The sequence below is a fragment of the Dermacentor silvarum genome, chromosome 6 (assembly GCF_013339745.2).
Source record: "Dermacentor silvarum isolate Dsil-2018 chromosome 6, BIME_Dsil_1.4, whole genome shotgun sequence".
NCBI classification, from domain to species: Eukaryota; Metazoa; Arthropoda; class Arachnida; order Ixodida; family Ixodidae; genus Dermacentor; species Dermacentor silvarum.
Window position 1 is genome coordinate 110,956,572 of NC_051159.1, and position 26,009 is coordinate 110,982,580.

The 26,009-nt window shown below is 43.7% G+C and overlaps 1 protein-coding gene across 5 annotated transcripts in view; it reads right to left on the bottom strand.

Annotated features, from left to right (window-relative positions):
* Window positions 1–26,009, bottom strand: part of LOC119455847 (transcription factor CP2-like protein 1) — a 148,685-nt gene that overhangs the window by 16,694 nt on the left and 105,982 nt on the right. For 4 of the 5 annotated variants that reach the window (XM_049669360.1, XM_049669359.1, XM_049669361.1 and 1 more), the window contains exons 8-17: window positions 24,677–24,782; window positions 22,260–22,366; window positions 16,341–16,490; window positions 14,329–14,397; window positions 11,320–11,361; window positions 8,110–8,465; window positions 6,696–6,765; window positions 4,048–4,165; window positions 1,382–1,472; window positions 1,133–1,182 (exon numbers count right to left, since the gene is read on the bottom strand). In XM_049669360.1, the coding sequence (XP_049525317.1) occupies window positions 1,133–1,182; window positions 1,382–1,472; window positions 4,048–4,165; window positions 6,696–6,765; window positions 8,110–8,465; window positions 11,320–11,361; window positions 14,329–14,397; window positions 16,341–16,490; window positions 22,260–22,366; window positions 24,677–24,782 (1,159 nt within the window). The remainder of the gene's footprint in view (window positions 1–1,132; window positions 1,183–1,381; window positions 1,473–4,047; window positions 4,166–6,695; window positions 6,766–8,109; window positions 8,466–11,319; window positions 11,362–14,328; window positions 14,398–16,340; window positions 16,491–22,259; window positions 22,367–24,676; window positions 24,783–26,009) is intronic. The other variant, XM_037717357.2, reaches the window with a different exon arrangement.

Below are 26,009 nucleotides of genomic sequence, written 5' to 3' on the forward strand. Positions count from 1 at the left end.
CAGTTGGCAGCGATAGCGGTGAATGCGGCGTGCAACGACCTGGGAGGAGATTTGCTGGTACCAGAAAAATAAACTGCGTGTGCGCCGGTGTTTTGATGCGAGACGGGCGGTCGAGTATTGCAGGGAAGCTAATGTGGCGAGCGGCTACTCTCCTCCATCACGCGTGCCTCCAGCCTTGTCTTGTTTGCATGGGGTCTCGCAACCGGAAAAGTTATGACACGATCGCAGTATGCAGCAGGGAATGCAGCGAGTTTGAATTATCACTCATTAAAAGCGTGCAGTACGCTTCCAATGGCATCACGCACTGTGAAGCAGATAGGTGAAGATGCTTATAGCATAGGGTTGGCGGCGACAGCCGTGAATGCGTTTTCGTGTGATACGGGCGGGCCAGGTATTGCGGTGAAGCTGCCGCGGCAGGCAGCTACAGTTCTCAATCGCGTGCGCCTCGCGCCTTATTGTTTATATGGGATCTAGCGGCCAGGAAACGTATCACACGATCGCAGTTTCGCAATGTGCTGAACGTTGGTGCCGCAAGATCGTGTTTTCCAGGAATGTATGAATCAGTAAAAAATAAGCTTAACTCTATTGGGTCATTTTTTGTGTTCTTAATAGCGAATGTTGCCGCCGAGAAATAGTACGTAATGGGATTGTATCAACGAGGTTCTACTGTATTCGATATTCATTATGAGTATGTATTCACTACATGCTGATACTGGCAGGAAATATTTTATATTTACATAGCTAGAGCCAATAATTTGTTATATCAAGGTTTGATTACATTGAACCTTTTCGTACTTCTGAATATCCTGCAATGACATGACTGTATGGCATCATGCATTAATTTTCTAAGCAAGCGATGGTTACCCAACAACCTTCTCACTTGACACTAAATTTCTCGGTCTGTGGTGACACACATTCGAGATGTAATTAAATCACATCACACAATGTAGAAGAGGATAGCACTGAAAGTATACCTGGGCTGGAAGACTTTCCAGCTGATGCATTAAAAAAAAAGAAAGAAAAAAGAGGTCAAAGTGGCTTCTTGCACGAGCACCAGGAAATGCAGGTGTTGTATTTCAATTGAACATTTTAAAGTTCAGCCTAGACAGGTTCGTGCAGCTCCATGTCTTACCATGTTCCGTGGGCAGACAGACATAAGCAGTCAGCCGTGGCCGAATAGTCCTGAAAGATTTTAAAGAATTGTTAATTGAAAATGGTTTGCACATCAGAGTCAACTGCGATCATCATAGGTGCTAAATAGGATGAACTTTGAACTTGGCATGCACAGGCAACACGGGAAATTGCATTAACTGCCAAGCAGAACACAGGCCAACTGTTTTACACTAAAGCAACACAAACAACAAAGACAGACAACACTCACTTTGAGTGTAAGGCATTAAAAAGCCGAATGCCATCAGCAAGACCACATATTTGGATGAGATCGTCTCTTGTGAGCCTCAGAATGTCAGCACCTGAAACAACACAACAGGTGGATGGACAGCGAAATCAGTGTTGGACTCCATTACAATGATGATCATCATCAGCCCATATTAAGTCCCCAGTGCAAGACAAACACTTTTCCCAGCAATCTCCACTTACCCTTGTCAGACATCAGCTGACAGCATCACATGCCTGCAAATTTTCTGATTTCATCACTACACCCAATTCTCTATCGTCCTCAACTGCATTTCCTTCCCCTTGGCTCTGAATCTGTAAATTTAATAGACCACCCGTTATGTGCTCTATGAATTACATGGCTAGCCCGATTCAATTTCACTTTAACCTCCACTACAATACCGGCACCAGTACCTTGCTATCTGTTAATGTTGTGCCCATCACTGTGCCCATCACCGTCATTAGCAAATGCCATGTTTTGCCATAGCGGTGAAAGATGGCGCTACCATTCCATTGCAGTGAAACTAGTGCTTTATCTGCGGTTCAGATGACGCGCACTTTGAATTTATTGCAGACGAAAAGGGGCAAGTAATTCCCGCAAATGTGGTGTTAATTAAGCTAAACCTGCTGGGACACGCTACCTCTGTGCAAAATCTCAGAGCGAATAAGTAAGTGGTTTAACTGGAAGAAAAACTAATGGCCGATCATGATGATTGGTTGATCCAATGGAAATGTGTCAGCATTAACTCAAACACGCGCCTTCACAAGACATGTCTGAGCCTGTCAAATGCCACAGGCAATCTGTCAAGTCCGCCGCAGTGCGCCACAGCATAATTCCCCCCTCTAACCTGGCGGTCTGCCAGCTGTGAGAGGCGAATCACGTCACGCACCACTTGTATTCCTATTGGCTCCTAAGGTGCGACATCACACATCCTCTCTCCCCTCCTGTCCCTCCCTCCTTCATTCTCCTCTCCACTTATGATGTCGCACACTTCCCTCCTCCTCTCCATTCCTTGCTCCTCTGCCATGCCACAAGGTAACTGACGGATGTCGCTGGGTTTTCATTTGCATGAGCGTTCTAATGCCGACACATAATTACACTTGATGTTCCTATAAGGAACCCTCAGTACTTTGTGCTGCTAGAGCACTGAGCCAAATGCCCGCTTCAAGAAATTTGGTAACCGCATCAGCACTAAAATACAGACACAATCATTGGTGCATTAGATGTACCAAGGCTCATTTCAAATTAGTTTCCTTGAGCAGTTGGCCCAAGTGAAAAGAAGATTGCTCAAGTCCAGGCACTTCTCTATTTGTTTCATGGGTTCTGCCTGATGAGTTACTAGCTTCACGCAGGTTTTTCAGGAAAATGCTCTTCCATCTTTATCTTGGGGACCCTGTAACAGGTACTCTTCATATAGACAGCATACCATCATTATTATTATTACTATTATTATTTGGTTTGAACACATATATGCAATGGACAGAGAGGGAAGTGACAGAAGAAGCAGGCTGGCAACTGCCACTAGTTGGTAGGGCTGCCAACCGTCCAAAATTTTTAGCGGCGCAGTCACGACTTTACATGTCGTAAACACTACATTTCACGTGTAGTAAATGTTACATGTCCAGATTTGACTCAGTCAGGACGGCCAACTCGCTCGACTTTTTCATTTTTTTCCTACTGGGTAACAATAAATAGACCAGATTTCTTTTTTATAATGCTTGGCAGATAACTCATTTACACATTGTTTTTTGTGATCTGTTGCATTGTCATAAACATAAAGGGAGTTCCATTATTTTAGTGAATTTAATTCTTTTGTAGGCCTTAACCGTTCACAGTATCTCTATTCATATTGGTAGCCGTGCTAGTCAGGCAAATGTATTGCACCTTTTTCTTAGTAAATCAAGACAAAGTAGGTACTGACACGGTGGCTCCTGACACTGACAGGGTCAGTCATTGCCAGCGACCTGCCCCTTCCCTCTACCCCCCAACTTGACTTCATCCACTCGAGAATTGGCAACCATGCTGATAGGGATATAATGTCTGCCTACTTTTTAGGAGGTGAGGGGATAGAAACAAAAGGCAACTAAAAAGGAAAGAAGGAACAAGACAGATCACAAAGACTAAAGTAAAACAACTACAAAGAACAGAGCTGCTATTTTGTAGCAATGCCTTTTTAAATGCAAATGCCTTTTTGTCCTTTTCACATTCGTGAGTAATCGGAGCGACATTCCACCCCAGGAGGAGCGTCAAAACTGATCACTCATGAATGTGAAAAACGAAAAGAGGCATCGCTACAATATAGTGGCACAGACTACGGCAGTAGGAACATAAAAAAATCCCTGTTTCAAATCAGATTCATGTGTGTGGCCTCTCTTATAAAACATCGCTTTTGGTGCAGATTGAGAGCGGCAGTGTCACACAATTGGAGAGGCAGCATACTCACGTGACATCTTGTTCACGTCTGCATCAATGTTTACTCCTGAACTTTGCCTTGAAACTGTCTGCCACTTTGCAGCTAGCATTATTCATGCATAAATGAATTTTGCAAAAGACAACACTTTCACTGAATGCTCTCACTTACAGTACACAGAGAGGAAAAGAAATATTGAAAAATGCGGAAGACGACTGAGCAAGACACTAGAGTGACTCACCAGAAAAACTAGCAAAAGTCCGGGTGAAGTTTGCAAAGCGGTTCTGCTGTAGCCAGTGGGATGTCTCATTGGCGCTGGCTTCCGATGATAACTGGGAGCTCGGGGACTGATAATTCTGCTGGTAAAACAAGCCAGAGTAATCCCTGTCAGTACCATACCGAGTGTGTTGCTAAGCAACAAACTAGCCCAGAGCCATTCTGAATTTATAGTAGGCCATATCTCCTTGACACTTCATATTGTTACAATATCAGAGCTAAAATAAAGAGTTTTAGCCAGTACAGTGGAACCTCATTGATACGATCTTCGCAGGAACTAGAAAATAAAATGTTACATCCAAAAATTGTATCATCCAAAGCAAGCCCTAAAACGTGAGAAAACAGGCTAACTCAGTAACAAACTCGCTAGCAAAGCATCCTGTCGCGTCAGGTAAAACTGCTGCGCATAACACCCGCATTATGCAGAGCAGCATCACTCGACATCACACGAACCGCAGCCAACACACTTTTATTGAGCAACCTTAAAATAGCTTGTCAGTTTATGCTAAACTTTCTTTTTACAGCGAAGCTGTCTATGGCTAGGATCCGGGATTTTATGGTGTCCACGCGGAAAAATTCTTTAACACTTTAGTCGTTGGAATGTAATTTAATCTAGTACACTTGAATATAAAGCTACTTTCAGAAATACCAGTTTGCAGTCGCATCATCAATTCCAGGTGAACACGCGATCGTATCAACCGCATCAAAAAACATTGCTCCTATTGGCCGGGAAAATAATAAAAAAAAAAAACTATCATCCAGAAAAATGTATTATGCAGAATCGTATCAACGAGGTTCCACTACATGCATATGTCTCGGGATTACCGTTCTTGAGGACTATACTAGGAATGGAACCACAAATAGTACTGCTGGCAGCAAAATCTTTCTCCACTGTGTGTCTAAATGGGTCTTGTGGCATTCTGTGGCTGTGTTTGCTTGTTTATTTGGATTTATTTTCGTCACTTATTTTTACATACTTACTTTACTCACTCACTCATTTATAGGAAGCGAGACAAGGGATGGATACGAGAGATGCTGTGGTGGAGGGCTCGAGATGAATTGTGACCACCCAAGGTTTTCTAATGTGCACTCCAAGGTGTGGTGCATGAGCATTCTGGCCAACACTTTTGCCCACAATGCCCTTACTGCGGCAAATAATCGAGCCCACTACATTGTGCTCAGCACCAGAATGCCATAGCCACTCAGCCACCATGGCAGGTCAGTGGCTATGAACTGTTATCTGCTGTCACAAAGGTGTTTGCAGTGATAGCAACTTCCTTGTACTGTAGACTTCATTTAATTTGACTCCAGTTAATTCAATTTTTTGACTAATTTGATCCCGACCAAAGGTCCCGGCCGGCAACCCATGCATTTCTACGGGCCCATCCTAAAATTTTCATCCTAAAATTGGCCTTCGCCAGATAATTTGAACTTGACCAGTGAGCACACACGCACCTGACCCCTACAGTGAATTAACTCAATAGAGGCCCCTTTGGTGGCAGTGTCTGTCTCGATGGAGCTTAGGGGAACAGTAAATGCTTTGAACACGTCATCATCCGTCGAAATGCCCATTTTCGGCCAGCCCAAGGAAGATTTCAACCAATAACCGTAGCTCACAATGTTCGATTATGGTATTTACCCGATTCTAATGCACACCTTTTTTTTTCAAGAACATTGGGCCAAAAAATTGCCTGCACGGTGCAATCGGACACAAAACCAAAAGCGCCTTCGCGTAATTTGTAAGCTTTACCGCCTACCACAAACATACTGCAGCGATGCTGACCTTGGAAAACCGTGCGGCAAAGCTGACATAAGGAAACTGGTTGCCATTGTGCGACACCTACTTTTCTTGCAAAAAAATTGGGTGGGCACTAGATTTCTACTTTGTTTAGGAGCTTTATGTAATTTCTATGTTAGTTTTCCACCTTGTAGACATGGAAAGTTGGCGCACATATTTATTCGGGGGGCGTGGTAGTCTGGCAAATAGTGCCAAATGGATTGGCATTATGTTTTGGCATTTCTTATGCATCTTGTTTAATTAAACCCACCGGATAATTCAATCAATTTCGTCGGTCTTGTCAGGGTTGAATTAACAAAAGTTGACTGTATCATACTGTTCCCTGATTAAATGTGCCACAGAACAGACGAAATGTTCTAGCACATTCTGGTTTGAAACAGTGTCGCCAGATAACTACAGACAGTGCTGTGGAATTGTTTGCCTTTCCATGACTGTGACTTGCTGAAATGGCAATGCTAGAATGCATACTACATGCCAGTTAAAATTTTCTAACAGAAGCCTTGTTCAATGATGTGCTACTGAAAGATTCTTAGTTCTACACATTTTACCTCAAAGGTCCTACCAACTACACATTACTTTACATACACTGATACAAAGCTTCAAATTGGGGATACTATGTATGCTAAACGTGCACCCTCAACGCGCTTAACATACATAATTATTATTCTAACAAATAGTAAGGTTCATTTGCAATTTACAGATTTTTGTGGATATAGTAAAGCCAGCAACTTCAAGAGGATGCTTAGAACTGCTGTAGCATTGAGTCCCTAAGTGGAGCAAGAAATTGTGAGAAGTACGATCTACACTGATCTTACCGGTGATGAAAGGGATGCATCTGAAACTTCAAGTATGTCACTAGTAGAGCTGCCTGGGGTTCCAGGATTCCTGCAAGGCATATGTACAAAAAAAATAGCAATAAAATGAATAGTGATGACAAACAACATCTAGGCTCTCCTGGAGTGACTTTCACTCCTTAGTATGTCCAAGTTCATTCAAAGAAGCCAACACAAACAATACAAGAACATGCTGTGGCAGCATGAATTAGGCTCACCCGACCTTGTACCACACTTGTTCTTCTTTAAAGAGACCCTACAGAGGAATATTAGGTAAAAAAGCAATTATGGGGTTTTATGTGCCAAAACGACGATCTGATCATGAGGCACTTCGTAATGGAGGGACTCTGGAATAACTTCGACCACCTGAGGTTCTTTAACGTGTACCTAAATCTAAGTACATGGGTGTTTTCACATTTTACCCCCATTGAAATGCGGCCACCGTGGCTGGGATTCGATCCCGCGACCTCGTGCTCAGCAACCCAACACCATAGCCACTGAGCAACTGAGCACGGGCAGGCGAATATTAGGTTAAACAGCTTTGGTAAATTATGCCTCCGCAATAGCAAAACTGCCATATTGCTATGAGAGTAGGCTTGGCAGACCAGAAATTATGCAGAAGTGAAAGGCAGGTGATGACAGTAACCTGAAATTTTTGCACCAGCTCATTATTACAGTAATAGGATTTAACCATGCCTACTAGAGTCTGGTTAATCGGAAGCTGTGACCGGTAATCAAACCTGCAATGTCGTGTTCTTCAACAGAATACCAGGCATTGAGCCACTGTAGCAGGTGGCTAAAAAATTCTAAAAATGCTAAAAAATCTTCCGTCATGCAGGTGCATACGCAGGTATAGGTATATATGCTCTAAAGCGGGTAAACTGCCATTTTTCAACAACTAGAGTCCGGAAATGATTGAACCGAAAAACACCGTACTATGTGGCTGTACGATTACTGCATACTCGTTCATCTATAGTTATTAATCTTAATTTCGATGTTTTTATCATTTTTGCGAACACCTGCGGGTTAGGGTTAGAAAATGGTATGCGTGAAGTTCCACCATTTCACAACACACCGTGATCCTAATTTTGGATAGAACGAACTTCGGAAATAACAGGCCTTTTTCACTGGATTATCACAGTCCGTTGTAACAAATGTCGACTGTAGTAGCACGCCCTTGCGCAGGCTTGAAGGCTCCCTTCAACCTTGACCAAAATGTGTTGCTCAGCTACTAGTTCATTTATCATGGCTTGCAAACGGTGCCAGAGAACATAAAGAACAACCAGGAACACATCCAGAAGGTCACAAGGCAACTTGTGATTATCTCGATGTCCCCTTTTTTTTGTCCTTTGTGACCTCTGGTGCTGTTTACAACTCAATCTTAAGTTCAACTCACTGGTCAGGCATGGCGGTGCTTGCAGCAGGAGGAGGGAAGCTGTCGCCGCTCCCCTGAGGCGAGTAGTTGCTGGTACTGCTAGGTCGCTGCTGGATGGGCTGAGGAGGAGACACGGGTATGGGAGGCAGTGGTGGAACACTGGCCACCGGTGGTGGCTTAGTGGTAGGTGCGCTGGTTACGACAGGCAACAGGCTGGTTGGTGTGGTCGGGGCTGGACCCTGCGCACCGACTGGGACAGCAGCGGGACCTTGGGCCCCTACAGCTAATGCTGCAGAAGGGCTCGTGGCTCCACTGTTGCTGTTGCCGCTGGTACTCAGGGGAGGGCTGGCAGGTGCAAATGCTGGCTCGGAAATGCACTGGGCGAAAAAGGAGGAAGAGGAGCATCATTGTTTCAACAGAATCAAGCCTCAATGAACCAGGTTTGAAAAAGTGGGAAAAGGTTTCAGACACATTGAATCTGAGTTATCAGAGAAGCTAGGCTGGCAAGTCCTGTTTATTGCTAATAAATGTAAAACATTTGGTGAATAATAGAGTATTGTAATAGAACAACACTGCTAATGACTGCTGTCTTCTATTTATGATGTAATAAGCCCCCCTTTTCCATTTATGTACCACAGAGCCTTGATGACACTTTTCTTCAAGGGGCCCTGAACCACTTTTTATTGAGGTGGAGAAAGGCACTTGAATTGAATATAGGCTATTTCAGAAATACATTGCCGTAAAAAGTACTTCAATGCATTCAGCAGAAGTGGAGTTCATCATCAGCCTATATTTATGTCCACTGCAGGACGAAGGCCTCTCCCTGCGATTTCCAATTACCCCCATCTTGCGCTAGCTGATTCCAACTTGCACCTGCAAATTTCCGAACTTCATCACCCCACCTAGTTTTCTGCCGTCCTCGACTGCGCTTCCTTTCTCTTGGTATCGATTCTGTAACTCTAACGGTCCACTGGTTATCCATCCTACGCATTAATGGCCTGCCCAGCTCCATTTTTTCCTCTTAATGTCAACTAGAATAGCGGCTATTTCCGTTTGTTCTCTGATCCACACCGCTGCCTTCCTGTCTCTTAACGTTAGGCCTAACATTTTTCGTTCCATCGCTCTTTGTGCAGTCCTTAACTTGTTCTCGAGCTTCTTTGTTAACCTCCAAGTTTCTGCCCCATATGTTAGCACCGGTAGAATGCAATGATTGTACGCTTTTCTTTTCAACGACAGTGGTAAGCTCCCAGTCAGGATATGGTAATGCTTGCCGTATGCACTCCAACCCAATTTTATTCTTCTGTAAATTTCCTTCTCATGATCCCCTGTGAGTAATTGAGAAGAGTTATAGGCAATCAAACACGGCCTCCGCTATGCTCCCGTTCCTTCTTCAATCCCTTGCACTGCGAAGGCTACGACGGAGTGGAGCGTGGCCGCAACGCTCCGCCTTCTAAATGTTACCGTGGCGCACAGTTCAAATTCATTTTAGATGTTAACGTAGATGCCATAGCCTCCGATTTGGGTGCCTACGACGCGCTAAACGTAAGCCAAACGCGGTTGTCCTCAGCGAGCTGCCGTGCACTTAGCCAGTGCACTCAAGGCAGCAGCACCCCACAGCGGCCGCGGTATCTATGCTATGTAGCCGACCACAGCTACCAATAGGAGCCGCGTATGGGAACCCGCTTTATTATGAAATAAAGCATCCAGAAAAGAGTGAGGAGCATGGCTTCTGTTGAAAAGAGAGCGTTTGAGAGAAAGGTGACTCCGCGCTTCACTTGCGGGCTCCACGCACCGCGTACGACAGCAAAACTTGGCTGAGATGTTCAAAGCAGCGTATGCTACCTGCGGCCTATGTTACTTCAACAAGCCCGAGGGGTGGTTCAGGACCCCTTTAAGACACCCATGCAAATCAGCATTTTTGCAAGAAAATGCACCAATCCAAAACTAATAATAAATATAAAATATGACCCAAGAACCTTATTCAAGGGTAATGGTTGCTGCCTGCACTTGCTCAAAACCATGGCGGAGTCCTGCTAGCATATGCTCTTTCATTTTGTAGAAATCTAAAGCCTCTACTTGCACTACATCCTCAAGCATGGAAGAAACTGCAAGGCTAATCTTGTCTATAAATTTTCGTCCACTTTCATTTCCCTTAATCGTATCATTTATTCATTCCCATTTCCCCTATGGCTTTCCTTCATTGCCTGTCAAGCTTCACACGGCTGCATCTCGCATTATAATGGTAATACAGTCGACTCCCGCTAGTTCAACCTCAGTTAAGCTGACTTTTCCATTAATTCGAATGCACAGAAAGTCCCGGCAAGAAACCATACACTGCTATGAAAGAAAATTTTCTTTAGTTTGAACATGAAAAGATGCCACTTCAGTTATTTTGATCTCCACCGACCCGCACTAGCACCTCGTCATGGTTACATTAGAATGCCGTTATAATGAAACAAGATATAACGAAGTAAATTCAATTACCCTTGATATTCCCATAGAGATCCATGTATTAAAAACCTCGTTTTAACGAAGTAAAATTGCCTTGCTAATGAATATAACGAACTAGCATAGTCTCTGAAGCCAAAAAAAGTTCAGTGGCAATTTAGCAGTAGATGTGAGAGAAATGCGTTACTATTAAGTCACACCTTCTTGCGGTACCACATCCGCGATTTAAACCAAGCTCACCACATTGTAAGGTGTTGCTCAGGAGTTCACTTGACATACATCCTGCCTCTTTGAGGATATATATATATATATATATATATACATATATATATATACCTCTACCACCTGAACAGCCTCTTCCTGCACTCTCCAATTACCCCTGGCTTGCACTAGCTGATTCCAACTTGCGCCAGCAAATTTCCTAATTTCATCGCCACAAACAAATATAATGTGATACAGTCACATTATATTTGTGCAAATACAGTATGTTAGCTACAGACAAGACGAAGAATCTAAGTCATAAGCTGTGCGCAAGCACTTCAAGTCAGATGACACTGCACACCATAAGTATGCTCAGATTAAACAAATTACGTTTAAGCTGTACCTACAAAGAATACTGTTACATTTGCTTCAGAAGAAAAGTGCTTCCGATTTTCTTTCATGCCACCTGCTCCTTTCCTTTTGCCAACACCCGAGCAAGCCTTTCTTCTGATTTTCTATCCTAAATAACTGATACCACAATGATAAAATTCCTGACAATTATTAGCGACAAATGTTACCTACCTCAGTAAACACCGTGCAATCGTACGAAGGCTGATGTTTTTCCTGGGAGAAAGAAGAAACCAAATTTAGAGGGCAAGCGCAAACACAGCATACAAAACCTGCATGCACCCATGAGTTTCAAATAACATGATAACACAGAGCTATGGAAAACTACGAAGCTTTTAAGATAGTGCAGTAGCCTGTTTTAATGTAGTGCAGTGTAGGCCCCTTTCAATGGCTGCTGGAGGTTAAATACATTGAAGACCCTCTACTTCTCAAACACAAAAAAATCATATTACAGTCGACCCTCAACATAATGAGCACAGATATAGCAAATGATCGGGTATAATGTAGTAAATTTTAAAAAATTAGTATCAATATCAAAGTGTAATGAATATATGTTTAGATATCGGATATAAAAAAGATATCTTCATAATGGATGTGATGTGACTCTTGTAACAAGATTTGAATGTACTGCTACATTACGAAGTTAAGATACTTCAGCATTCTGACAACTTCTTGTGGCAGCACCATTGCCAGCAACAGTTCTGTATCACAACAAGCCGCCAGCGTTAAATACCAGTATAAATTAAACAAAAAAAGCATTTTTATGATTGTTAAATGTTTTTTTTTTTACTTCTGAAGAATTAACATTAGGTGTCTACTTGCATTTCATTGCAATCTTGTATTTTTTTTCAGACTTGAACCAAATTTTTCTTAATGTTCCAGCAACGCCGATGATGATGGCGACAGTGTTTTTGTTACAGTGTTGGTAAATACTTTTCTTTGAAGAGAATTTGGAGAGAACGCACTGTACATAGCACACTAACATCAACACGCTACAGACAAGAGCTGCATGCCTCTGCTGCTTAAAGGACTTCAAGATTTAAATAGTTTTAGCCCAACTTCATTGATTCTACAAAATACTTATTCAACAGCCACCGAAACAGTCTGTGCAGCAGCCTCCAGCAGGTCCTCGAGTAAAAAAAACTATTGATTTAAGGATCCTTGCATCGAGCATGTGAAACCAACAAAATATTGACACACTACTAACACTAAGCACCCCATTTGCGCATTATGCACACTGCATGAGAATGATGTGTCAACTTTTTAGCCTTGTTAACTATATTGCACATGACTTGAATGAAAATAAAGATAACTACAGTGGAATCTCGATACGATCACGGCTAATACGAATTTCCGGATGATAGGAATTTTTTTGTGGTCCCGGCCGAGTCCCATTACTTTGCAACATGCTAGAGAACGGTTGTTACGAATCGATTTTCGACCCACGTCGGTTGATACGAATAGACACCGCCCCACGACAGCCGCGAAATAGAACAGTACGCAGTCACGCGCTTTCTCCCTTTCTCTTTTGGTGAGGAGGCGCGGACGCTGGCGCTGAGCCATGCTCCCTCAAGGGCTGCAGAAGATAGTGCCAACCTTTCCCTTTCCATACGAACCACTTACTACGCCGGACAGCGCGGAGGCCGCGACTGGGCGCGAAGAGTTTGAAGCGGTGGCGCTTTTGTTGCTTTTGTGCTTTTCCTCCTTTCCCGCGTGTCATCGGGCGGAGTGGCTGCTGTGCTTCGGGCCACGTTTTTGTGTTTGCGCCATTTTGCCTAGTCGCAGCGAGCAATGTCTACCGAGGTACGATCTCGGCTGATTCGCGTGGCCGTACGCCGAAGCACGGGAGCCTCTGTTGGCGCGTCTTCCATCGACCGCGTTATCAGTGCTGATGGCACAGCGCGATTGTTGGTTTCGCTGCTGCAATCGCGCGGTGCAAGGTAGCGCGGCACGTTCAGTTGGGTGCTCCTCCGCTTCTCCCGCTAATCGCCATGTTTTTCGTGCCGTGGGAGGCTTGCGCTTCCGTATTCCGAAGGCGTGCTTCGTCCAAAATTTCTTCTCCAACGAGCGACGATCCATCATTCACCTGCGAGCTCTCAGTAATCCGAATTCTGTGTGGCAAGTGAAGACGCTGGCGTGGTTTACGAAGCAGACAACTGCGGTTGCCATCTTGCAACCTGCCACAGCAGCAACCAATGGAAAGACGCCTTTCAGCATAGTTTTGTTGTGAGACGTTGACGGCATGGTCACCAGCCATGTCAGCAGTGCTCCGCTATACTGAAATACCAAAGCCTAGTCGATCTAGTAGTCACCGAAGAAAATTCGTCGCATGCACTGATTGTACTGCCGTCTATCGGTAGCAACAGCATGACAACAGTCAAGGAATGGGCTGCAACCGTCTGATCCTGTTGATAACACATACGGAGCTTCGCTCTGATCACTGACGAAGCGAAAAATGCGCAAGAAGGTATAGCATAAAATCATGGCCACGGAATGCCGAGGCCAAAGGCAAGCATATGTGTGCACAGCAACAGGTGTTGACAAGCTTGGGCCATATTAATGACTGATCGCTTTAGAAGGATGCTTTCATTTTTGGTGATATTACGCTTGATTAGCATTGGACGCGTCGACAGGCAGCTGCGTTTCCGCACAGTGATAAGATGCGTGCTTGGCACTGGGCTAAGAATGCCATCACTCGTAGACACCAATGAGTCTAGCGTAGTCACATGAAGATAGCGAGCTTGGCATTGTACCAAGAATGCTGTCACTCCTAGACGCCGATGCATCTTACGCTATAGTAAAGCGAAATTGACGGTATCTCTGAAACTGACTATTCTAGAATGTGGCACATCTTTTTTTGGTAACTTGTGAAATAAATTCCTTTATTTTTAGGAGAATCCAGTATTTCGGATTCCCAAATATTCAGACATTTTGGCGGTCTCCATTGAGTCTGAATTATCGGTTGGCAACTAATGTTACGCCGACCATTTCACATGAAAAGACTTCCAATACGAAGTTTCCTATTTACTATTACATAGATGCAGGCAACTCAACCAGCTGCACTAAGCTATGTTTCTTCAACGCCTTTTTAGAAAAAGCGTATGCAATCTGGCTGCAGCAAAAAGTCTTCGCTATCCAGTATGCAATGCTTCAAAGTTTGCAGGAGCCTGTTTCTGCACCCACCTGTTCAGCTAGAGGCCTCTTGACCATTTTCTCACGGTCAGTCTTGTGTTTCCTATCAGCACCTTTTGGCTGCAAAAGGACAATGCAAAGGTTTAAATTAAGTGAAAGCAACAATAAAGCAGTCAATGTATTGACACTTATGAATTCCACTGTCCGAACGACGACAGGCTGACATGTTCTTCACAAACATTCACTTTATTGTTGTACGCCACGACTTTTCCACCACGTCGTCCACCCACACACACCACAGCACACCACACCACACACACACACACACACACACATGCCGCCCCAGCCTTGCTTCCCCGCTCGCCGCTGCACTCATGCCTCCTAGTCCTCTGTCTGGCAACTGCAGTCAATCGTGCGTGCGGCCTCCAGGAATTGTGCATTACCTCGCCTTACGTGGAGCTCTCGGTACGCTTACAACACCACTCTTTCCTCACACCTCGAAAGTATTACAGTGAAGCTGTCTATGGCTAGGAGATGGGGTTTTGTGGCGTCCACGCGGAAAAATTACCATCACCAGCAATGGCTCGAGCGTCTTCGTCTTCTTCCACAGCTAGCTTGTTGGCGCCCCTCGGAATGTTGGCGCCCCTCGGAACCGCACGAACGCGCTCATGCCACTGCTCACGCGTTCGTCGTTGTCTTCTTACACGGCTCCATTGCCGCTCATCATTCCAGCGTAGAATTTCACTTCTCTTCTGTCGTAATAATGGGGAGGCCGCTTTTACGAGGGTATGAGCCATTCATTGTCTTACGTGACTGACGGACAGATTTAATAACAGAGGTGATACGCTAATGTGTATGTGTACCTATCATCACGATGACCACCGATTAGGACAATAAATATGTTCGTACCTTTGTTCAAAATTCTGTGTTACATCTGTGTCGTGTGCTAAACAGCTTCACTGGTCATCCACCTTCACAAAGTGGAATGCGTCATGAATTTTATTAGCTAGAATATAATATACGGGGAGAAGAGGGAGCCTTTTGACAACTTGTAAAATGAAAACAAGATATTTGCAATAGTAAATATTAGACAACTAACAATGTCTAATGCAACCATAGCCTAGAGCTTAGAAGTGGAAACTTTAAAACAGTTTTAAAACAAAGTGATGCATGATGTGCAGCAGCATTGCATTTTTGTGCTGGTCCACCTGTGCGTGCACAGAGGCATTCCTGGCACGCATAACAGTTGTGGGGACGCTTGACTTTCACGATATTGTCCCCTGATATTGTTTTTTCCGCACGGCTCGTGTCGAGGCTAGGAGCAAACACCGGAATGGACGAACATGATCGTTCAAATGAGCCACCATTCACGCGACCATACACTTGAATGATTAGGCGTTGGTGTCTAACATGCGGGCGAACAGATTCGCTCGCTATCCGGTCGCGGTGAGTCGGACTTCCTCGATTTGTCGCACGCCCATCAGCATGTTCTATGGACAGCAATTCAGCTAGCAGGCATTAGTGTATGAAAGGTGCAATAAATGCCCTTTTGATTCTTTGCACTAATGTGTTGTCATTCCTTTGTCGCAAGAGCTTGCTTAAACCCCACGCAGTAAGTGATCACTTTTCGTCATAATATGCTTGACTTCACTTTTTGGTTGACTGATTGCATTTAGTATCCCATAGCGACAATGGGGTTATAAGGGATGACATAATGTAGGGCTTCAGGTTAATTTGGACATGTGGTTCTTTACCATGCACTAAATATAAATAATACTGTGTACACCTGTGAGCAAAAGTATACGGACCACAGGCTCGCTGACAAAACTGAAGTTATTCGTTAAGTAGATGCACAAACTGAAATTGACATATGCACTGAAAAGTTTGCAATGCCAAGTTTGGACTGCAATTCTCAATTTCAAGGAACGTTCATAGGTGGAAAAGAAAATTGGCTTTATTGCGGAATCCCTGGTCCGTATATTTTTTTTTTTCTCTGGGGATGATAACACACCACATCAGAATGTGGCCAAGCTTTGAACCTGTGTCTGCCCGTGTGTTCTTACCTTGAACACCTTGACTTGACAAGACGCCGAGTGCAACTTCTGTGGTGGCCCGGGCTCCCCATGGGAATACGTCTCAATGACGATGCGGAAAGGCACACCTTTCTCACCTCCATGCTTCTTGGGAGTGAACTCTGTGCTGATGCAGTTGAGCTGTGGGAATAGAGCACCACACATCATGCTAGAAGCTGCTATTAGGCTGCATCCAATTTAAAGTCGCACTACTACCTAGCATTGAAAAAAAAAACTTAAGGAAAATGGAAAGCTGAATAGCCCTTGTCTGTGCTGCTAATGAGTCACCTCATAATGAGAACAGAATGCTAATTTTTTAGCCCCGTCCTCTCATTATGTACGAAATGGGAAGAATAGATAGAGTGGAGAACTGAAAACACGTGATAAAACTGAAACTAAATAGTAGAAATGCGCGGATATTCAAAACTGCGAATATTCAATTCGAATTGGTTAGTATTCGATTTGAAAGACACTGACACTCTGCTCTATGAACATGTCGAGCAGCTATCCTTCCTTCATGACAACATAAATAACTGCAGTTGTGATGGTGTCAAGCAAAACTTGTGTACTAGAGATTTTTTTGACCATGAACCATAATTTCCCTGTACATCATTTGCTGTGCAATAAACTTGCCTTTTTTTCGTACGTCTATTTGGTGAAAGAAAATTGTATTTTTGCAATACCAATAGTATTCGTATTTGAAAAATATTCGATTCAATTCACACTTGGCTATCATGATTCGAATTCGATTCAAAATTGAAAATTTCATATTCACACACCCCTACAGAAAAGCATTGTTTGGCCGTTCGTTAACATGCAACTTTCAGAACATGAGAGGTGTCATAACGTTAGACACTGAAAATATAATACTGCACAGTGTACAGCTATACAAGCAGTAGTACAACCTGGAAATTTTTTTGCGCTTTTCTTACACCCTTGGACACATCAACACATAGAGCAAGCCTAACAACGCACATTGTTGGGCTAGTTGGTTCATATGTAAGACATTAAAATCACGCTAGAAAATACAATGCTACAGCAAGCAATGTACTAGACAGGACACGCAGTGCAGCCCTGTCTGCTTCTGCATGCACAATTTAAAGTTCAGGGCAAGCTGCATCATAATTCTGACCCTGTCAATTGGACTTAACATCCTGAATACAAACTACAGTAGAACCTCGTTGATACAATCCCGTTACGAACGCTTTCCTTGTGCCAACATTCAGAATCGAGGACACAAAAAATTACCCAATTGAGTTACACTTATTTTTTACCAGTTCATACGTTCCCAGAAAGCACGATCTTTCGGCACCAACATTCAGTGCATCGCCAAACTGTGATCGTATGATACGTTTTCCGGCTGGTAAATCCCATGTAAACAAGAAAATGCGCGAGGCTCACGCGATCGAGAACAGTAGCCACCCACTGCATCAGCTTCCCCGCAATACTTACCAGCTTCGTCTGACGTGAAAACGTCAGCGTGCGCACTCAGTTTCTTATTTCGGTACCAGCAAATATCCTCCCTGGTCGTCACACGCCGCATTCACAGCCATTGCCGCCAACCCTATTACGATAAGCATCTTCACCTATCTGTTTTACAGCGCATGGGGCATATTGCCATCAGAAGCATACTGCACACTTGTAGTAGGCGAGTGTAGGCTTTTAGTAGGCATAGGCTGTTCCCCACTGCAGGCGGCTCGATGTGAGTGCCACATTTCGCCCCGGCGGCACCCGGCGCTGCCCACCTGCTCAATTTCATTTCGGTTTCCCGTCGCTGTCTTAAAACACTATGCAATAGGAAAACAACAAAACGCGTCTCGGGCTGCCGGAGCGCCACCAGCTCAATGCACATGGGCATCTCATGCCTCGTGCTTCAACAATTTGCACAATACTTTGATTTACATAGATGTCAACTACAGTTGAGTCTGTCAAATTTTTTAAGTAACTTCGGCTCGTACGTTTTCTTTGTTAGTATGTTTTTCTCACGCTTTTTTCCAAAACCTATGAACGAGGTTCTACTGTACATGACAGCAGATAAACAAAAGTAACAATTAGGTTAACCCTCCATGGTGCCATATATTGGGAAAAGTTTATCAGTGGCTCACTGTGCTTACTAAACCAGTTGTAAACCATTGTACAAGAATGACTTCGTTTACTTCAGAAAGTAACAAGAAATTGGTATGTTAGCGTCTGGTAACATCGCATCATAATGTTGTGCAAATCTATGCTCGTCACTAGTACTACGTATGCGCTGAATGCGTCCAATGGCCGTTTGTAGCAAACTCCGGCATTCAAGTATAAAATTTACGAAGAACCAATTTCGGTTGCTATCGAAGAATGCATTTATCATGCTTTCAGAGGTGTTTATTTAAGACGCCATATTATTACGTGTTAAGGGTGATGTTATGGGTTTTATAAGTGGAGTGTGATGGGTGGATTATTTTTTTGTTTAGTCTGCAGATGCTGCACAGGGTTCCGAACTGATCCTTGAAGAAGTGGTGCTCAAAGTACCGTATTTATTCAAATATGGGCCGATAGTTTTTTTTCAAATAATCATTACGAAACCTTAGGGTCAGCTTAGATTCAAGGATTTTGAAAAACGCGCCAGTTTTTAACTGAAATTGATAAATATGGTGCATAGTTAGCGTCATCTAAAAAAGTCAATATTGCAGCCGCTACTAGCCGCGCCAGTAGCCAGCTGAAGTACACGAGCGACGTCGCCATTTTGACCTGTGTCATATCGGTGGTATCAGTATGATGTAGCATCGGTGCGCGGCATGGCATTATCGTAATGGCACCAAGCAGGCGATGCCACTATAGTGCCGCTTTCTAATGAACAGTTGTGCTAGCTGCAGAGGCATCGTCAAACGTTCAAGACCGGTGGGACTTCGACATCGATGAGAAAAACGTCCGGCATTGGAGGAGGCAACAGAGAGATGCTTTTTGCATGCACCACAAGGAGGATGACATTTACCCAGGAACTTTAATAGTGCGCTCCTTCAAAACATGCAGCATATCTGATGTGTTTGATGGTACTGAATATGTTTGAAAATGGCAGCGATAAGGAAGATAGCGACAAGGCTAGCAGCGATGATGACGTAGAATGAGCTCGGAATGTTCATATTCAATAAATGCTGTTTTCATTTTGTGAACCCTGTCCTCGCTTTTTTGGTCGGCCTACAATCGAGGTAAGTTTTTTTTTTTTTTTTTACTTTTCTGGCTTCGGACTTCGGGGGGTCGGCTTAGAATCAGTGTCGGCCTAGATTCGAGTAAATACGGTAGCAGCGGTTGTCTCCCGCGTACGGGTCTGGTTAGACTCTGCTATACTGCGATATCTTCAGGGTCAGCCTTCAAAATGGTTAGACAGTCTCGCGAAATAGGGATAAGCTCCCAGAGAATGCTAAATGCATTAAAATAAAACTGAACTGCTTTGATTCTAAGAGAGATCCAAACTGAAACATTTGAGAAAAAGTCTGAACGTTAGAACTACAGTCGCCGACCGCTTTTCCGAACCTCGCGAGGACCGAGAAATAGTAAAAAAAATCTAACTGTTTGAAAAACTTCTCACCCCAAAAAATAAAATTTATTAGGCTTAAAGTGGCATTTAAAAAATCTGTAATGCCTTGCCTCATACTAAGCTTGAAGACAATCAAATTTTCTTGGTTGCGCAAAATTTACGTCGTCTCCGCATACAGTCGACAAGAGCGTCACGGCGTTGGCGATCTGCAGCAACGGAGATCGCCATGGAGATCGAAGAAACGATACTTTGCACCACTTGGCTCTCACGAAGGCACAGGAGGTGGCGCCGATCGCACAAATGTAAAGCCACACGACGACACACAAAGATGCGACGTCTCCAAGACACACCTGCTCTGTGGATACACCATGTACAAAATAGCAATCGCAAAAAAACAAAAAAGAAAAAAAAAAACCTGATCCCTAATTCAGTGATGATGACGATAGTGCCGACCGAAAAAAGAAAGAAAAAGTGCTGTCCCCTGGAGCGTTCTGTCAGCTAAGGAAGATCGGGCATGGCCTCTGAGACAGCAGAATGGCGTGCACAGTGTGCGCCTCCCAATCTTGGAGGCTATAAAGCGGGCAACTGGAAGCCATGCCTGGCTAAGCCAGTAGAAAATCCAACATGGCGGTCTCCAAGATCGAGCAGTGTGGCTCGGAACAAGCGATTTAGTCCGGAAAATCAAACTTCTTGGCCTTAATTCATCCAACCTAATCGGTCGCGAAGATTCATTCGCTCTATGGAGACCCTGACGGTGCATTTATGAAGTCCGGAATATCCAACAAGTCCGAATTTTTGGAGTCCAAACAATCCGTCTGCGACTGTAGTTACAAAGCGGTCACAAACATGAATGTGAGTGCCTAGTTTTCGTAAGGGAAGCTACGCTTTTAAAAATGTTCAATCATGCGTTTCTGATTGGTCCTATCGCGTACAACTTTACACAATGCCTGTAACTAAGAGACAGCCAAAAATGCAAAAAAAGTAGGAAACTTACGACCTCTGACAAAAGAAGGCCGAATGTTACGCACAATCACGCCATGTTACTATACAGTCATGAACACCAATTCGAATTATTCATGTGCCCAAGGAATGCCTAGGCATTCAAATGATGATCATGCGTCTGTTTTTTATTGCTTCTTTCATACGTAATTTTTAGTTACACGCTGCTAGGACAAGCATAAAAGTAGTTACCAGAAGGAAACTTGAAATGAATACGACGATCACACATGCTACTGCCTCGATTGAAAATTCGCAGGCACTGCTCTCTGGAGGAGAAAGCCTGAACTAGCAACATTAAAGAATAAGTACGTTACCCAATGGCCACTTGACACGTTAGCAAAAAACTGTCAGCCCGTCCACTAGGGTGGAGATGGAAGATCAGCGAAGCTGTACTATGGTGGGAATTATGTATTTTCAATTATGACCATTAAGATGTGATGATGTAATTGGTTAATTGAACTATTAAAGGATGAGAAATATATATGATCTGGTGGTTTTCATTTATTTAGTGACCACAGGGACCATGGCCTTATGGTTGCTACGGTACACTGCCATAGGGTGTACGGCAACTGTTGGCACGTTTTTCAATAAACACGTCACCAATGCCACGCGCGTTCGGTGCAAACACGGGTAAAATGCCGCCACCATCGACAACAGTTCTGAGCGTTGCTGGTGCTGCTACTTGTCCAAGTTTATACAGCTCCTCAGCATTTTGAGAATGACAGCCCATAAACAAATGTCATAAAACAAAACACCGGCAGCACATGCCTTTTATGGTAAATCTTCTCAGACTGTGATTGAGTCGCCAGTTCCCCTTGCACCCAGTCACAAGATACGCATTTGGTGCCGCCAGCTAAACGTCACCTCCACTCCCTCCCACCCTCCCGTCCACCCACGGCCTTTCGCGTAGCGGAAGAAGTCGTCTTTGCTCTCCGCCGTGCGTTAGAGCATACGGCCAATGCGAGTTTTTTTCTAAACGCAGACAGGAGCATCGAAGACTGAGCCCTTAACAGCTTCGCTGTAAAAAATAACAGCCTATGGGTATCGGAGGCTGCATAGAACACAGTATGTCACCAAACGGTAGCACCGCCCCATTCTTTATCCTTTATTCAAAGGTTACCCCACAGCACTCTAAGGCATTACAGCAGGGGGGTTACAGCATCAAATAAAATACATCATTTACAGAATTCACTTGCTTTTCAGTCACTCTGTTCCACTGGTTTACTGTTCAGACAAAAAAGCTTTACAGGGTTAAAGATGGCCAACCAAAAACCTTGCGAGAAGCATTGCACTGTGCGATGCTGAAGAAAAAGGAACACAAATACAGAACATGTTCAAGCACAGAAATAGCCCGCATGCCACCTCTTATGCCAAGGGCATGGAAGTACACTTACTCGTACAAAGACTCCTGTTTCTTTGGTTGGATCCCAAAGGAACTCACAGAAGTGGACCTTGTTAGGTGTGTTGACCACATCATACACTCCGTACGACAAGGGCACATCTGGTGGAGGTACAGAAAAGGAATTAACAAGATTCTGAGTCTTCCACACTTTGCTTAAGTGAAACAGCCCAATGTTAATGCAGCCAAATGATGTACGACACAAACAGCAGTGAAAAGCATATCGTGTTTTTAAATAACCTTATAACTGCTTGAAAAGTTAGCATAATAAGACTGAGATGTGCTGGATGAACAAAGGGCAATACCCTACTAGTAAAGTTAATATCTCAATATCTTCATTTCAAGCTGCTTAGACAGAATAAACCCTAGGCGGTTGCTCAGTGGTTTTGGCATCCTGGCGGTAAGCCGCAAGGTTGTAAGTTCAATTTTTGGCGGCGTAGCCATGTTCTAATACCAAAGTAATGCGAAAACACTTGTTTACATGGATTTAGGAGCATGGTAAACAATCCCAGGTGGTCAAAATTAATTCAGGGCTCCCAAACTATGGCACCTCTGATAACCAAAACAGGTCATCCGGTTTGTTAAGCCTCATCAACCAATCAATCTGACAAATGCAATCCATTCTTTCAGGGTTGAATTGCGCATTACTAAATTACATAAGCAAATACAAATGTGGCTGGATAAATGCGTAACCAACTAAGGACATTTTGACCATAGCAATGATAAGTATGACAGATAGTCATAAACTGAAAAAGTAAGTGACCGAAAATGAGCATTTGCTCTTTAAGGCAAGTGACACTGTCAAATGACAGCTGTGGGTTGAGATAACCCTGGGTACTGCTCCCCGCTTTTGCAAGAGAAACCCTTCACAGTCAACATATCAGTAAACCTCATAAAGCCTTTTACAGTCAACGGCCGATTTTCTGGACGCCCGATTTTTCAGCCATGCCCAATAATTCGGACGCCTTCGCGGCACCGCCACGTACTTCATACAGTGAATGTTTAAAAAAAAAAATGGAGCCAGTTCCATGAAGTGAAATCTGTTGAAACAGCCGAGCTGTGGTCGTTCTGTTTCTGTGTATTGCTGCTCACGCTGAGCGACATCCATTGTGCAAAAAGTGCGCAGTGCAAGCACCTGCTATTATGCAGGTGCTTGCACTGCATAATAGCAGGTGCTTAACTGCATAATAGCACTGCACTGCATATTATTATACACCGGCACCTCTCCTTCTCCTTCCGCCAAGCGGCGTCCATCGTGCGAAGATTGCGCGGCGCACTCTTCAAAGCTTCGTCTTTACTCTAAATATCACATGATAAATCAAAGCTTCAGACATCTGTGAATGAATGCTGAAAACATAGCAGATCCTTGAATCTTTCGTCCTTTTGATTTTTGAAGCTTAATAAATGTCCGAAAGTAACACAAATGCTACGATAGAGGCCTTAGTGAAGGGCTCTTATTTCATTGTAACCACCTGGAGTTCTTTAGCATGTCTTTCAATCGAAGTATGTGAGCATTCTTATTCTTGTATTCCACACTCGTTGAAATGAAGTCGCTGAAGCTAAAAATGAAACTTGGGACTTCCTGCTTAACAAAATACTAAAGCCACTAAGCAACAACAGCCATCTTTTTTTATCCTATTGCAGAACCAGTCTCCTCATAACGTTCACTGCAAACAACTTTTTTGTATACATATTCCACTACACACACCAACCTCACCTGCAGTCACGTAATGACTGCACATAGTGGAATTCTTTGCACTGTGACACGCAGTTGCATGCAATATCTGGATAGGATCAGCAAAACGAAAAAAAAAAAGGCAGAAGATGCACTCACTGATCTGAAATGCCCAGGAGAGCCATAAAATTTTCGACTACACAAGTACTCACTAGCACAAAAGAACGACAGGAACCGAAGAATCAGACGATAGGAGTGGATGGTGACTACGTCAGTCAAGGGGGCCACATCGAAATGTTCAAACTGACGAGAACAATGGGTGACTGTCTCGGGCATCAACAACAGCGGCATGGGTGGACACAAGTGAGAACGGTCAGGGCTACACCAAGACGCAGTTCACGTCCATGTACAAGAGTGAACAGTCAGGGACTACCCAAGGCACAATTGAGCTCCTGCCCAACTGGCCCGACTGCCAGTGCCTGGTCCCTTGCTCCTTTTATATTCTTCTTCCTGGTCCACGGAGACTTTGGAAGCAAGAAAGCAATCCCAACTGAGAAGGTGAGAATCGCACAGCCCCATCTGTCGTGTAGTTGTGCAACTGCTTACATTTTTATTTACTTTTTAAACACCTAGGTGGCACACACTGTGTTACATGGCAAGACTCCAGTTCCAGTACAATGGGCTGCTTATATGTGCAGCCATTTGCAAGGACACTGTGCAGCTAGATGCACCCTTACCAGCTTCAAGTATCCTTTCGCCTGGTCTCTGCCGCATCCACTGAGTAATCTGTTCTTTTTCCATGTACTGCAGCCGACGTTCTTGAAAACCAATTCGAATGGTGCTCTAAAAAAAAGACAAACACATATAAAGCAGCAGTTTAAAGCACAGTTTTAGAACACTAATGATCAAAAAGAACCTTTCATTTTTTTTGTACTTATAAGTCCATGCAAGGTTTGTTGCAGCTTGTATAGAAAAAAATTTAAGGGTTTTTAAGGACTTCCAAAAGCCCTGGCAAAGTATTTTCAAAGACTGAGCCAATTGAAAGCTTGAAAACAAGACAATCGTTTTTAACAATGAGCGAACTTTTTCTTTTTTGCACACCTACAAGAAAGGGGCACATTAAAAATGCTTAGCAAGTAAACTATCACCAGCTGCTGCAAAGCTGCTAACTGGATATATTGGCTTACTTTTGGATTGCACCCAACTCGGCCACCAAATGTCAAAACAAAATCTGCTAGGCCTAGTAGAAAACAAAATTCAAGAATTTTGAAGCACCTAATGAAATTAAAGGGTTTTCAAGGCCTGACATGCGAGAGTTTCAATGGGTTTGAAGGATTGCTATGAACACCAACTATGGCAGGACCTTAGTGACAAGTCCTTCATGGGGATTGAATAATAAACACATATAAGCTGTAACGTGTGTCACATGAACTGTCCAGCATTGGGACATCTGACACTACATTCAACTTAAGTTAGGCAAATGTATGTACTTATCAGCCTTTCTTTTCACTCATTTTTCATGACAATTCTCTCTTGCAGCATCTAACAGCAACCCATGTACCATGAACACGTCAACCTAGTCAAAAGACTATGGAGATAGACTGTGGCTATACAATACTAACATGACCAGCTCAGAGCCCATGATGAACATAACAAAAATCATCTATGCATTCTCTGTAGGCAGGTGCCTATTAATGACGCCATACCTAACAGTGAGCAACAAAGCCACCAATCAGTGAGAGCACCTGAACTTAAGCAAACTTGTTGGCGACTACAGCATAGACCACTTTTTCATTTCATTGTCTGCACCAAACTGCAACTTTGGCCGCCAACTCCTGACAAGACGGCATACGTACTTGTAAACTAATGCACGGAGATCTGGTGTGAGATCACACGCGTAGACTGAACTGACAGCAGCACGCATGAAATGAGGTTCATGGGAGATCAGCCGGCAAGGCAACTAGAGCGAATGGTCATAGCAAAAGTTTGTATGTGCGCATACTGGTAGAAGCGACGAAAGCTCACATACTGACAACATTCCAAACCAATGAATTTGCAGAACAGTTTAAA